This window comes from Bidens hawaiensis, unplaced genomic scaffold (genome assembly GCF_021521415.1).
Source record: "Bidens hawaiensis isolate Kalapana, Puna unplaced genomic scaffold, B.hawaiensis_p1.1 tig00008655_1, whole genome shotgun sequence".
In the NCBI taxonomy this organism is placed as follows: Eukaryota; Viridiplantae; Streptophyta; class Magnoliopsida; order Asterales; family Asteraceae; genus Bidens; species Bidens hawaiensis.
The window spans coordinates 292,158-305,175 of record NW_027491625.1 but is presented as its reverse complement, the minus strand read 5'-3'; the positions used below and the strand labels follow the sequence as shown (position 1 = coordinate 305,175).

Here is a 13,018-nt window from a genome sequence, read left to right as displayed (position 1 = left end):
GGGAGTTAGTTTTGTTCTTCGCATAGATAACACCCTCCCACTAAGAGAAAAAACCGATTCGGAAGCAACCGTTGAGGCTTGTACGGCAAGCAAATCACGAGCCATGGCGGATAGAATGGGAAATTCGTTTTGTTTACCTTTCCACCAAGCCAACAAATCAATATTGCGAATTTCGTCGACCGTTGCGCCCTCAACATAGTTTGCTCCACTATATCGACCAAGTTCGCTACTTGGTGTGTTTCCTCTTTGCCTCTTAGATGCCGATTCACGAATCCCATTCATCAAGTTTATAAGTGGGTCATTGCACGGCCTACTAGTTGTTGTTTTTTCACAAAAGACGATCTCGTGCTTGGACCATACATTTGAAAATAATGGTCATAAAGGTCTTGAAGGTTTTTGTTGAACTTGTCCTTCGCTTCCGTCGATAACTTCGGGTCAATCTCGTGCATACCTAAGTTGTCGAATATTTCTTCAATCGTTGTTTCAACCCCATTAATATTCCAATAGGGGTTTAATGCGGCGGCACAAGTAAAGACCGGCGGTATGTTTTCAAAATATTTTATGAACTTTTCTTTCATCACCGCAACAATATTTTCGAAGAGTTTGTTCTTCTCCGCAAAGCTTTTAAAAACACAAGACATATAGTACAATTCTTGCAAAACCCAACAACTAGTAGGGTAATAGACTCCCGATAATTTTGTTGTTGACTTTTTGAACACGTCAAGATACTCCAACAAATAACCGACTTGGACCCAAACACTTTCCGGAAACATATCGGCCTCGCGTTCTTCAACAAGATTGTTATGAAAAGCTTGTAAAGTTTGGCGTTGGGCAAAAGCACACTTTAACATATGACAAGTTGAGTTCCAACGGGTTGGAACGTCCCAATTCGGCCCCAAATACTTTCTTTCAACCGACTTGCAATAGTTCTTATATTCAAGATGTCTTCTTTTACCACTTTTGAAGACATCTTGTAACATAAGTCTAAAGTATTTTAAATCATCACAAATGTTTTCATTGTCAAGACCTATTTGAACAACCAAGTTGATGATATGTGCAACACATCGGACATGAAAAAAATCCCCGAAACAAGGTGGTGAATATTTAATGATAAATTTTTCAGCCGCCTTAGTATTGTTTGAAGCGTTGTCAAACGAAATCGAAAATATTTTATTTCTCAAGTTGTAAGTCGTTATAACTTCATTAAGTAATTCAAACAATTTTTCGGCGGTATGTGGGAACGGGAAGTTTTCAAAAGCGATGGTGCGTTTCATCAATTGCCATGTCACCGGATAAACCCAATGAGCGGTGACACATATGTATGATTCGGGCAACCCGTGTGGTGCCGACCAAACATCGGTAGTTAAACTAACCATGGCTTTTAAAGAATGAAAAGACTTGATTAACTCTTTTTTAGCACACTCCCACAACCTGATACAATGACGTCTTAAGGTAGTACGACTTACATGTGTGTATCTCGGTTGTAGAGTTTCGCGAATCAACGACGTCAACTCCGAGTCATCAAAGTGGTTAAACGGCAAACCTCGTTGAATAACGAACTTTGCCATTCTATCTTGAACTTGAGTCGTGTTGTAACGAAATAGTGTACCATCTTTACCCAAGTCAATTTGATCGGACGCGCAATCCCTTTCAACGCCTTGCAATATGGCTTCTCGATGTGCTTTCTCAAAGTAGAGTTGGAATCGTGCTTTAATATTGAACCACATAGTTTGCAACGAGCCTTTTGATAACCTTCGTCATCCACAATCAAATCCCAATTCTTCCATATGTCTTGGTTGCGGTTATGGTTGACTACCGTAACAACCCTTGGGTCCTCCGTAACAGGAACGGGGGCAACAAAAACACTCTTCTTAGCCTTCTTGTTAGTTTTTTTGATGGGTGCCATAATAATATTTAGTTGGATGGTCGGGTAACGGAACGAGTTTGCTAAAGGAGTAGTATTTTAGTTTGTTTTTGAGTTTGGTGGTGAAATTAGTGGTGGAAAACAAGTTATATATAGGTTTGGGCATCAAAAACCGGTTCCAACGGCTATATTACCGTTGGAACCGGTTCCAACGGATCTATTGTCTCTCGAAAACCGGTTCCAACGGCTATATTACCGTTGGAACCGGTTCCAACGGCTAATTGGTGGCTAAAAAAACCGGTTCCAACGGCTACTTTGACTTTTGTTTGACTCTTCAAAAAAAACCCGCCGGAACCGGTTTTTCCGGGTACGAACCGAACCGGTTACAATTAAGAACCGGGTAGGAACCGGGTTGGAATTGATACTAACATACAAATATGAGAACCGGGTACGATTTTCGGGTGCAAAAATACCCAAACCGGGTATTGTACCAACCGGGTTGGAACTGGAACCGGTTCCGGTTCGGTTCCACCAGTTAGGTTCCGGAACCGGTTTTTTTTGTGCACGTCTATACCTCATAACTAATAGCTAAAAAATGCCACAAAATCTAACTTTTTTTGTAAACTAAAGTGCGTTATAGAGGTGCACAAAATACTTGGTTCCGGACCCGACTCAGTGTACCCGACCTAAAAACGGTTCCTAATTGTACCCGACCAACAGGTCGACCTGGTAGGCTTGTATTGGGTTTCTCCCCATACCTGAACCCGACCGGACCCGACGGAACCAGTTCTACTCTTAATCGGTCAAAACCAGACCCGAAACCCCCCAAAAAACCTAGAAAACCCGGTCAGATACCCAGGCTATACATGGAACCGGTTCTATCAAGCCCAGATTTGACTTTTGTTAATCATACCCGGTTTCGGTTCCTACAAAATACCTGATTTGAGCACTTCTAGTGGGTTAGGATATATTTATGGGCTGAGAGTTTATAGTGAGCTTAAGTTTCTTTTTGGGTTCTGATATTTGTAAATCTAAAAAACAAAGAACTTCAATCTTTCCCCATTAATCAAAATCCTACACCATTCATTCATTAGTGATTCAAACATAAGGAGATTTTTTTACTAACAATATATAACTGTATGAATAATCTACTACATAAAATAATAGTTTGAGGAATTAAAGAAAATCAAACCTACATATATGAAATTCAATCGAAAAGCAAAAAAAATAAAAAAATGCCATCAATTTATTTTCTTCATAAATACTTATATATTGCCTTAAAAAATTAAAGTATTATAAATTCATCATCACTTTCAATGGCAATTGCAATAGTGCCCCCAACCATTCTTAACATATGCGAAAAAAAAGACATGGGTCAAGCAACAATGCTTTATTCGGCACACTGCAATAATTTGTCTAACTTGTGTTTAATAATGTTTCAAACAAATATTAACACATGCATATATTGTGTTACTAACGAGAATGACAAGAGACAGATATTGGTAATACAGTTTCACATCTCATTGTAAAATCGTGTCTTATGCATGTTGGGTACCCGATTACTCGCTAGCAGGGGGCTACTCAGTACTCGTTAGTTTGTAAAATATTATCCCTTGTGGTTTCTCAATTACGTTTTGTCTTACCTTTCCGACACTTGATTAATTTTATTACCCAAGGAGTTTATACATATAAAAGCTAAAAAGTCAATTAACGAAAAAAATAACAAAATATTTAGAGGTATAATTCGGATAATCAATATCACCTATTTTTCATAGTAGTGATTTTTTTTAAAAAAATAATAATAAATACCACAATAAATGAATCTTTGTCCAATTTTGGGTCATGCATGTATATTGTCTGTTTGTTTTGATTAAAGATATATTGTATAAACTATCAAACCTTAAACAACATTAATCTAGAATACATAAAGTACTTGTGCCATCTAAACAAGTTACTTTTTAGACAGGATTTGCATAGGCAAAGCAACCAAAAAGAAAGAAAGGTATATCTATATGGCAAGAAACTTGGTACCATTCACACTTCCAGCAAATGTTAAGTTTGTGTATTTATTCAACAAGACCAATCTTAACATTTTCATCATCAAACACAATTTTAACATTCAAAGATGGAATCAAAGGCGGCTCGAGTTTATCAAGATTTCGAACCCTCAATGGAGTGGGTACCTGAAGATGATTCAGATACCCTTCTCGTCTATCTTCCAGGTTTCTTTTATTCGTTAATGCCAAAGTTTTAATTCGAATCCCTGAGTATTAGATGTACTAGATGACATTATTTGTATAGTCGAGTGTTTATATTTTAATATGACATTATTTGCCACCTCTTTATTCATTTGGATAGAGGTACGGTGTGCCTACATCTCACCCTCCCCAGACACTACTTATAGCTTTGCAGTCGGTGGGATTTTACTGGGCATGATTGATTGATTGATATGTTTATAAAAATACATGTATCGATTAAACCATAATTACAATAACATATATATAATTACAATATTAACACTCGACTACCCTCGTCTGATACTGTGAATTTGTAAATTGTAAAGGTTTTGCTAAGGAACAATTGAGGGTTCAACTAAGAGCAAGAAACTTGATTCTTAGCGGTGAACGAAAGCTCCACGAAAACACATGGAGTCGATTTCGTGTGGAGTTTCCAGTTTCCGCAAATTGTGATCTCAACAAAATCAGTGCAAAATTCGAAGGAAACATTCTCTTTGTTAGGCAACCCAAAATGATCACCCCAGCACCCAAGCCAGAGGAAGCTAAACCTGCAGCCGTTGCAACACCTCAAAAGCCTGTGGATGCTAAACCTACAGCCGTTGCAACAACACCTCAAAAGCCTGTAGATGCTAAACCTGCAGCCGTTGCAACAACACCTCAAAAGCCTGTGGATGCTAAACCTGCAGCCGTTGCAACAACACCTCAAAAGCCTGTGGATGTTAAACCTGCAGCCGTTGCAACACCTCAAAAGCCAGTGGAAGCTAAACCTGCAGCCGTTGCAACACCTCAAAAGCCTGTGGATGCTAAACCTGCAGCCGTTGCAACAACACCTCAAAAGCCTGTGGATGCTAAACCTGCAGCCGTTGCAACAACACCTCAAAAGCCTGTGGATATTAAACCTGCAGCCGTTGCAACACCTCAAAAGTCAGTGGAAGCTAAACCTGCAGCCGTTGCAACACCTCAAAAGCTTGTGGAATCAAATGAAGATAAAAAAATAATTCAAAAGAAAGAAGTAGTGAAGGACGAAGATGTCCCAAAGAGGGACGTGGAAGAAAGAGGAGAAAAAAGTGAAGCGAAATGTTGTGTTCATGAAAATGAGTCAAAGACGAAAACAAGTTATTTGGACAAGACAATCTTGGAGAAGTATAAACGAGCGGCTGGTGAGTTAGCCGTGAAGCTAAAGGCATCGGGTTATGGCGTGAACACAATTGCGATTCTGGTGGTTGGGATTGTGGTTGGCATCTATGTCACAATCAAATCTTGGACCAAGGCTTGAACTGAATGCACATATTAATTCATAAGTGTACTAAAGCTAATAATAATTCATAAGTGTTCATGAGACATCTTTAATTCATTTGTTGTTTATAAAATAACTTCGCACGCACATGCATCTAATTATACGTACGGTAATTAATGATGTTACAATAATATGTGTTTTAAAGAAGAAAAAGAAACTTATAATAACTAGTGATCAATTGGCTTAATTTTGATTAGGGGTGTGTAAGAAACCGAAAAAACGACCCAAAATTAAAAAACCGATCGAAAAATCTAAACTGAAAAAACCTAACCAAAACAAAAACGGCCGTTTGGTTTTATGTTTTGTAAAAACCGAACTAACGGTTAGGTTTTGGTTACATGTAATAAAAACCGAAAACCGAACCGAATTCCTAATTTTTTTTATATTTTATATTAAGTAATTTATAAGAATTTAATAAATATGTAACTCAAATATTTTTTTGTCAAATATATAATAGTCTATTATTTTACAATTAACAAAATTATTTCTAATTCATTATTTTTTGTCAAAAAAAAATTCGGCCTAATTAAAAATTTCAAACTCAAATGGCGAAAACCGAAAAATACTGAAACCAGACCGAAATAAAAAAGAAAACCGGAATTGTACAGCTTCAAAAACTCCAAAAACGAAGTTTTGGTTTTCGATTTAGTTTTAGCCGTAAACTACACTGAACCACACCACGCACGCCCTGATATTGAGGTGTAGTATATGAAAAACACTTTTTAGGTTTTCAACAACTTAAGTTAAATTATAGAAAATCCCAAAAAAATCCTTTCCAAAATACTTGATTGCACGTTTATAGCAAACCAAGGAATGAGCAAGAAGAGAACCGGCATGACTATTATTTGGAATTAACAAGTTTCTTCACCAGTTAAAAAGATAAATCGAATTTAGAGTTATTTGAGTCTGATTGACTGATTCAAATACCCTCGCTTACAACCGAACAACCGACATAATCCTCTCTTCTTGGGGCAGAAGCTATTTGTTTGGCTTTACATTCCTCCTAAGGGATTATTTATAATACATCCTTAGGACAGGCTCGAACACACCGAGTGCATCCGATACATACAGTGGCGGACCCAGGATTTTTTGTCAATGGGGTCCCAATTTTTTCGGTTTACAAAATTTTCGGGTCGGTCATTATTCGGGTTGGGTCGAGACGAGGAACATAATAAAACACGAAAATATGGTGTCATTGAAAACGAGTAAGTAGAAAGAATATAGATTAGAAACTAGATAGAACATACACTTTTAATTCATTTTTATTCATGCCCGAAAAACATAAGCGTAAGCTATATATATATGGTCTTACGTAAATAACCAAGACATGAAAAACTAACTCTTACACAAATAAATTATTAAGTATAATATACATAAACATAATAAATAATTTAAGAATATGTAAAACCCATGTTGTCATTATATATGTTGCATGGTTATAATGGTTACATGGGATAAACTAAAGAACACAAATACCCTAACTAAATAACTAATATTGACTAGGATATTAAAAAAACTGGGTATGGTGAGGCTTGAACCTGCAACCTCCCAAAGAAAAAACAAGGGACTTTCCACTAGACTAGTTCAATCTTAATAGTATGGGTTCCAAGTAATAATTTTTATGGGTCCTTACAAAAGTTAATATATCGTCTAAGTAATTTTTAAAAAACATTGGTGTCCCGAGACCCCGATGGGAACTATGTGGGTCCGCCCCTGGATACATATATCATAAATCTTTATTGGATGAGAAGTACATGAATTAGGGTGTTTACTTGAAGAATAAAATTTTTGTTTGATCGGCGTAATAAGTTTGATTTGTATATTATGTACTAGTTTGAGGCCCGTGTACTACACGAGTAATTATTGAAAATACAATATTTAGTAGATATTCATTATACAAGAAACAATAAACCCGTTAAACACTATTAATACAGTCGTTTTACAATAGTCTTAAAAACAATTTTAAAGTAAAAGATAATTATAAAAATCAAATATTTGAAAAAAAGAAAGTAAATATTAAATTAACAAATTTTAAAGAATAAATTTTAATAATGGTAATTATTATTTTACTATTATAAATTTGTTAAAAAGTATGAGGTTTAATGTAAAAGTGACAAGTGGTAAAACTTGTAGCCTTTTATACATGCTTATAATTTATTACTTTTAAAAGTAAATAATAAGTTACCTTTTAAGTTTCTATATGCAATAAAATGGATCTAGAAGCGTGCACAAACTCAACAAAATTGACCTATAAAAATTTGGTTTAGTGTGGAAACTTTAACAAATCAAAGTATTATGTTTTTCTTTTGTTAACTTTAGTTACTTTAAGTAGCAAGCGCCACATGGCAAAAGTACCTCGTTTATTGTTTCCCTCCAAATTATGGGCGGCAACTAACTTTTCAACTTTTGTACTCCTATGCCACTATATTACTTACCACTCTTAATCTTTCTATCCTATTCAAAATGCACCCTACAATATGTTTAAACAACTTAATAAGTCCTTAACACTTATATGGAACTCATCTAATTCTATCTATCTTCCCTTCCTTCCCGTTAAGTTAAGCGTGAACTAGCATACTATAACTAGGGTTGTTCATGAGCAGAGGCAGTACAAATCTTATACAAAGACTTTGCTAGAGTTTTTAACCGAGCTAAAAAGTTGAACTCGAACTTGGAATAGTTTTAAGAAATTAGTTTAGACTCAATTTGGCACAGTTATATTGATAGACTTTAGAAGAAGTAAGAGTCATGAGGCGAATTGGAGTGAATAAAGATGAGGAGTTAAACTTAAAATATTTATCTTTTTTATTTGGCTATAAATTAAATATAAAATGTTAATTTAACTGAGTGATACGTGGGCATTTGATTGACTTATAACAGATCTAACTATGTGCTTTTAAACGTTTATTAACATGAAATATAGTTACTTTGAGAATGATTCGTTTTGCAGTGCTTGGAGCTTAAAAATGTTATTCGGGAGTTATGTTATAGTTAAAACAAGTTCATGATGGAATAATATGCAAAATAATTTAAAAAAATGGAGAAAAGAAATAAAATCAGGCGCCAAGCTGTAAGCAAGCTAACGAGCGAACCAACCTTGGCTCGAGCTCGGCTCATTTAAAAACCGAGTTAGCTCAACTCGTTTACAAATCAAGCTGACTTCGAACAAATCTTCTCTAGTTTTTATGAGCAATCTTCTAGCCAATAGTCCTAACTATAACTATCCAATACTACGGGTGTTCAACTGTTCGTCAGTTCAGATATCAGTTAAGTGTCAGAAACATGATGAATAAAACTCCATGGTGTGTAACTATAACTTTATATATCACTCATATATTACCAACAAACCCCCTAGACTTTCCAATATTCATTCTTCATTCATTTTGTCAACTTTTTATTAAATTCAAATTTTGGAGCTGAGCTGTCAATGACCTCACAATATATATTTTTTGACTTCATTCATTCTTCCCACCATTTATAACCTCCCACAACCATTTATAATCTCACAAAGTAATGGTCTAATGGAAGCCGGTAACAATGACCAATCCCGGAGACGCAAGAGCCTCCAAGAGCGACTAGGACTAGCGTGTTGTGGGTCCACTTGGGTCACTGCACCCTCCACCATGAGCCTCCAAGATGTCGTTGACCCACTACCCGAGTCAACTTTGGAGGCTCACTACATTTTCCCATCTCCTAGGATGAATCTTGCAACCGCATTGGCAGCTGAACGTGACTCTGGGTCAACAATGTCGTTGACTCAAGATAATAGTGTCCTAGGTACGATACCTGCGACGCCTAGAAGGATGTCATTGATGAGGTTGTTGGAAGAGACGGACGATCATGATGAAAAGGGGATGGATTCGGTGTGTTGCGTGTGTATGGGGAGAAAAAAGGGCGCGGCATTCATACCATGTGGGCATACGTTTTGTAGGGTGTGTTCGAGGGAGTTATGGTTGAACCGAGGTTCATGTCCGCTTTGTAACCGTTCGATTCTCGAAATCCTCGATATATTTTAAGTACATTCGATTGATTGTAAGAACATGTTTGATAAAATGTTTAAACTTGTCTTTACACATTGTGATTTATTATGTGTGTTTGAGTTTTAGAAGCGAGTTATATTAAAGTTGTAGTTGCGTGGTGTTAATCCATAACGCTTAAATTGACAAGATAACTAGCTACCTACGTGGTAGTAACGTGACACGATAACTAGCTATTGTTAGGTACTCCACAACACATAGCCTTAACAATACATAAAATAAAAACCTTTATTTTTTATTAAAATCTTTGTAACACCATATGATCTTATCTAACCATACTCTAAATCTTTATTATATAGCAATACATTTGGCCATAGGCATTTAGCTAACTAGACAGCAGGAATGTTTTTTTGGTTCCCATTTTAACATTTGTTTTTTAATTATAAGTGATGGGCATTAGATTCTGTTAGAACCCATTCAGATTCGGACATGCTTGAAAATAATTGAACACCACAAATAACTTTACACACATGCACACATGCGTAATATGTTAGATCACTCGTAATGGGTATGAAGGAAGTGGGGGCATCTACGGATAAGCATCCCCGTATACGCCACGTTGTTCGGTCTAGTGTGAGGGATTTTAAATGAACATGTTCGTGGGGGCAAATGGTTAAGGATAAAGGATGGGCAGCGGCAAATACATATGGGTCAAGTTATAACATATAGATCGGGTAAAAAATTGGATTGGGACAAAATATTAACATGAACAAACAAAAAGCTAACTTTATTTTAAAAAAGATTAAATATTACACTTTACATAGATTTAACCTATGACATCCTACCTTACTCCCTAACGACCTAATTAGTAACCACATCACCATCCCAAACGGAAAACTAACTTAAAATATAATGGGTAAGGTTATTAATTTTAAAATTAACAAGAGGGAAATATACAATTGAAATTTTGTTTAGATAAATTTTCATTTAAAGAGTCATAGATAGGAAAAATATGATTATCCCAATTAAAAAGAAACCAATACGTTACACTCACTAATATAATCATATTTTTATTTACATATGGGTAAAATCAAGTGTGATTATAGAACTGTAACTGAACCTGATGAGACTTTATTCGTGTTTGTCTGTTAATTTTTTATAGGAAAATCAGACGGTTCACAAACACTTTACCGAACGCAAATTCGTGTTTGTGTTTGTGTTCGTTTATTAAATAATTGAGTTTAATGTTCATTAGTGTCCATTAATTAATATTGTAAACAAACGCAAGCAGACATTGATGAACTATCAGACGTAACCGGACACCAACAAACATTAATGGATACACAAACGTCATAAACTACCCTAAACACGCAAATGAATATAAACGGCCAAAATATCCAACCCAAAAAAAAGAACTGAACAGTTTACATAGTAATCTAAATGTAACAGTTTACATAGTAAACAAATAAATAAAATATTAAAATAATATATTCAGTTAAAGAGAGTCCTTCGCGTAAATTGCTTTGAATGGGCAAATCATTTGCCCTTGGGGATCCGACATTAATCCTCTCATACCTACTAACTGATGTACCTGAGATGCATTTCCTCTGGCTCCCGAAAAAGACATTAAATGGATTGGATTAAAAGGATTGGTCATCCGAAAATTAGGATTCATTTCTTGTCGCAAATATTCATAATAAAATGTTAATACATGAACCTAACTGGATGCACGTGAACGTGTGATGATACACTACTTATGCATTGAAGATGAAATTGCATTTGAGAAAAGCAGTATGATTAACTTCTTATTAGGTCTTTAATGTTAGGGTCATTTTACGGTTTTTCATTATGTATATGCAACCAGCTAGGCTTGTTTGTTGTGCGGATGTAGACTTATTGCCCTCCCTAATGTCACTTAAAGATTAATGTTTGATCGAATCATATCTCAGGATGGCATTAACCAAATACCCTTTTGTAGTGATCTTCATAACATGTGTTCTAAATCAGACGTTGAAATCAAAATTACAAGGTTTGAATTGAGGTACACACATATTGGTTTTGGAGATTTGATATTGATCAATATAAATTGATAGCAGTTGTTGGTCTAGATAATAATAATTGGATGTCGATGTTAGCTTCCCAAATTAAAAAATAAAAAATAAAAATAAAAAGATTGCCATTCAAAAGAAAAAAAAATACGATTTGGTTTGTTTTAAGTTAGACTTTAATGAAAATTGTAACACAGCATTAACAAATAGCATTTCATAACGTAACTTTCACACAATAGCACAAGACAATAGTCACTAATGGCTTTCCATAAAAAAACAAACAAAATTCAAAATGGACAAGATGTAAGCTTGCCGGCTAGTATTCCTAGCTACCTGATAGCAGTGTTGCAAAAATTCCGATTATGCACCGCTTAATCGCTAGTCCCCACTTCACTGATTAACTTTGGGCTAGTCGGCCAATTAATCGGTCAACAGTCAAATCCGGCCAAAATCATCGATTTACGGCGAGATTCTGACCAAAATCAACGTTTTCCGACAAATTTCAGAGGTTCCAGGCTAGATTCCAGCAAAATCCAACGATTTCCCGCGAGATTCCAGTCAATTTCTGGCCAAAATAAGTTTGAGTATGTATGAAACTGAAAATTACATATAAAAATGTGCCCGTGTAAATATAAAATTGAAAAATATACATTTAAGTCTGATCCGATTAATCGCTAGTCCTCACCTCACCGCCTGACTAACGATTTTTACAACAGTGCCTGATAGAGATTTCCATCATCATTGGCTAGAATAGATGGGTATAGACCCATGCAAGCACCACTAACACAAATCTCTAACAGCCTTAAACAAAAAGGATCCGTTTAAAGAGATATTTGGATTGATATGTTGAACGTAAAACATCAGCTAAAAGATGGTAATACAATAACACACATAAGAGACAGCCACGCTCGCCAAACTAGCAAAGGTGATTGGTGCCTCTTTTATATCTCCGTCGCAAAGTAGGAAAAAACTTATACTAATTCCAACCATCATTTTTCCAATCGAGAGGAAGAGTGCTCCAAAACCACACACTAGCTTTAAGGGTAACTTCTTTACGAAATCACGCTCGGCATAATATGGTGAGAGGGTGGCTAAGAACAGGAATACCAAAGACACCGTTGATAAAAAAACAGCGAATCTGAATTTAAAAAGATAAAATGGGTTATTCTTCATTTGAAAATAGGAATACCAGTCTCCTAGTTGTATTCACCTAGGGGTATAAAATGCCGCAAACGTTATTTTGGCTACAATAGTTCTAACAACCAAACACTTAGACATAACACCCCTCACCCAATCCTCGCTTTTGGTTACTATTAATGAATGTTCCCTTGTAAACAAAGTTTCAGGTGTTTCGTTATCTTTATTATTTATTTTTCGATGACACGATGTTCTGGTTGTATCACTTCTTCAACCCAGTGCAAAATTATCAAGCCACTTTAGTATCGAGGTAGTGTGAATTTTGCAGAAGGTAGGAAAAGTGATCCAACCTGAATATTGACGGATGAAGAATGAAGATAACGAAACACCTGAAGCTTTGTTTATGAGAGAACATTCATTACTGGTAACCAAAAGCGAGGAATGAGTGAGGAGTGCTA

At 35.7% G+C, this 13,018-nt stretch overlaps 2 protein-coding genes across 2 annotated transcripts; both read left to right on the top strand.

Moving 5' to 3' along the window:
• The first annotated feature begins 3,817 nt into the window (after positions 1-3,817).
• Positions 3,818-5,377, top strand: LOC143529698 (uncharacterized). Its single transcript, XM_077025433.1, has 2 exons — positions 3,818-4,086; positions 4,428-5,377. The coding sequence occupies exons 1-2, from the start codon at positions 3,990-3,992 to the stop codon at positions 5,375-5,377; spliced, it is 1,047 nt and encodes a 348-aa protein (XP_076881548.1). The 5' UTR covers positions 3,818-3,989.
• Positions 5,378-8,919: 3,542 nt separating this feature from the next.
• On the top strand, positions 8,920-9,414 carry LOC143529697 (uncharacterized). The gene has a single exon (XM_077025432.1). It carries the CDS (start codon positions 8,920-8,922, stop codon positions 9,412-9,414), a length of 495 nt encoding a protein of 164 aa, XP_076881547.1.
• The last annotated feature ends 3,604 nt before the right edge of the window (positions 9,415-13,018 follow it).

Bases quoted from the DNA above. Each gene is read 5' to 3' on its own strand.
- LOC143529698 (XM_077025433.1), top strand. From the start codon at position 3,990: ATGGAATCAAAGGCGGCTCGAGTTTATCAAGATTTCGAACCCTCAATG. The intron at 4,087-4,427 runs GTTTCTTTTATT...TAAATTGTAAAG, and splicing joins CCTTCTCGTCTATCTTCCAG to GTTTTGCTAAGGAACAATTG.
- LOC143529697 (XM_077025432.1), top strand. From the start codon at position 8,920: ATGGAAGCCGGTAACAATGACCAATCCCGGAGACGCAAGAGCCTCCAA.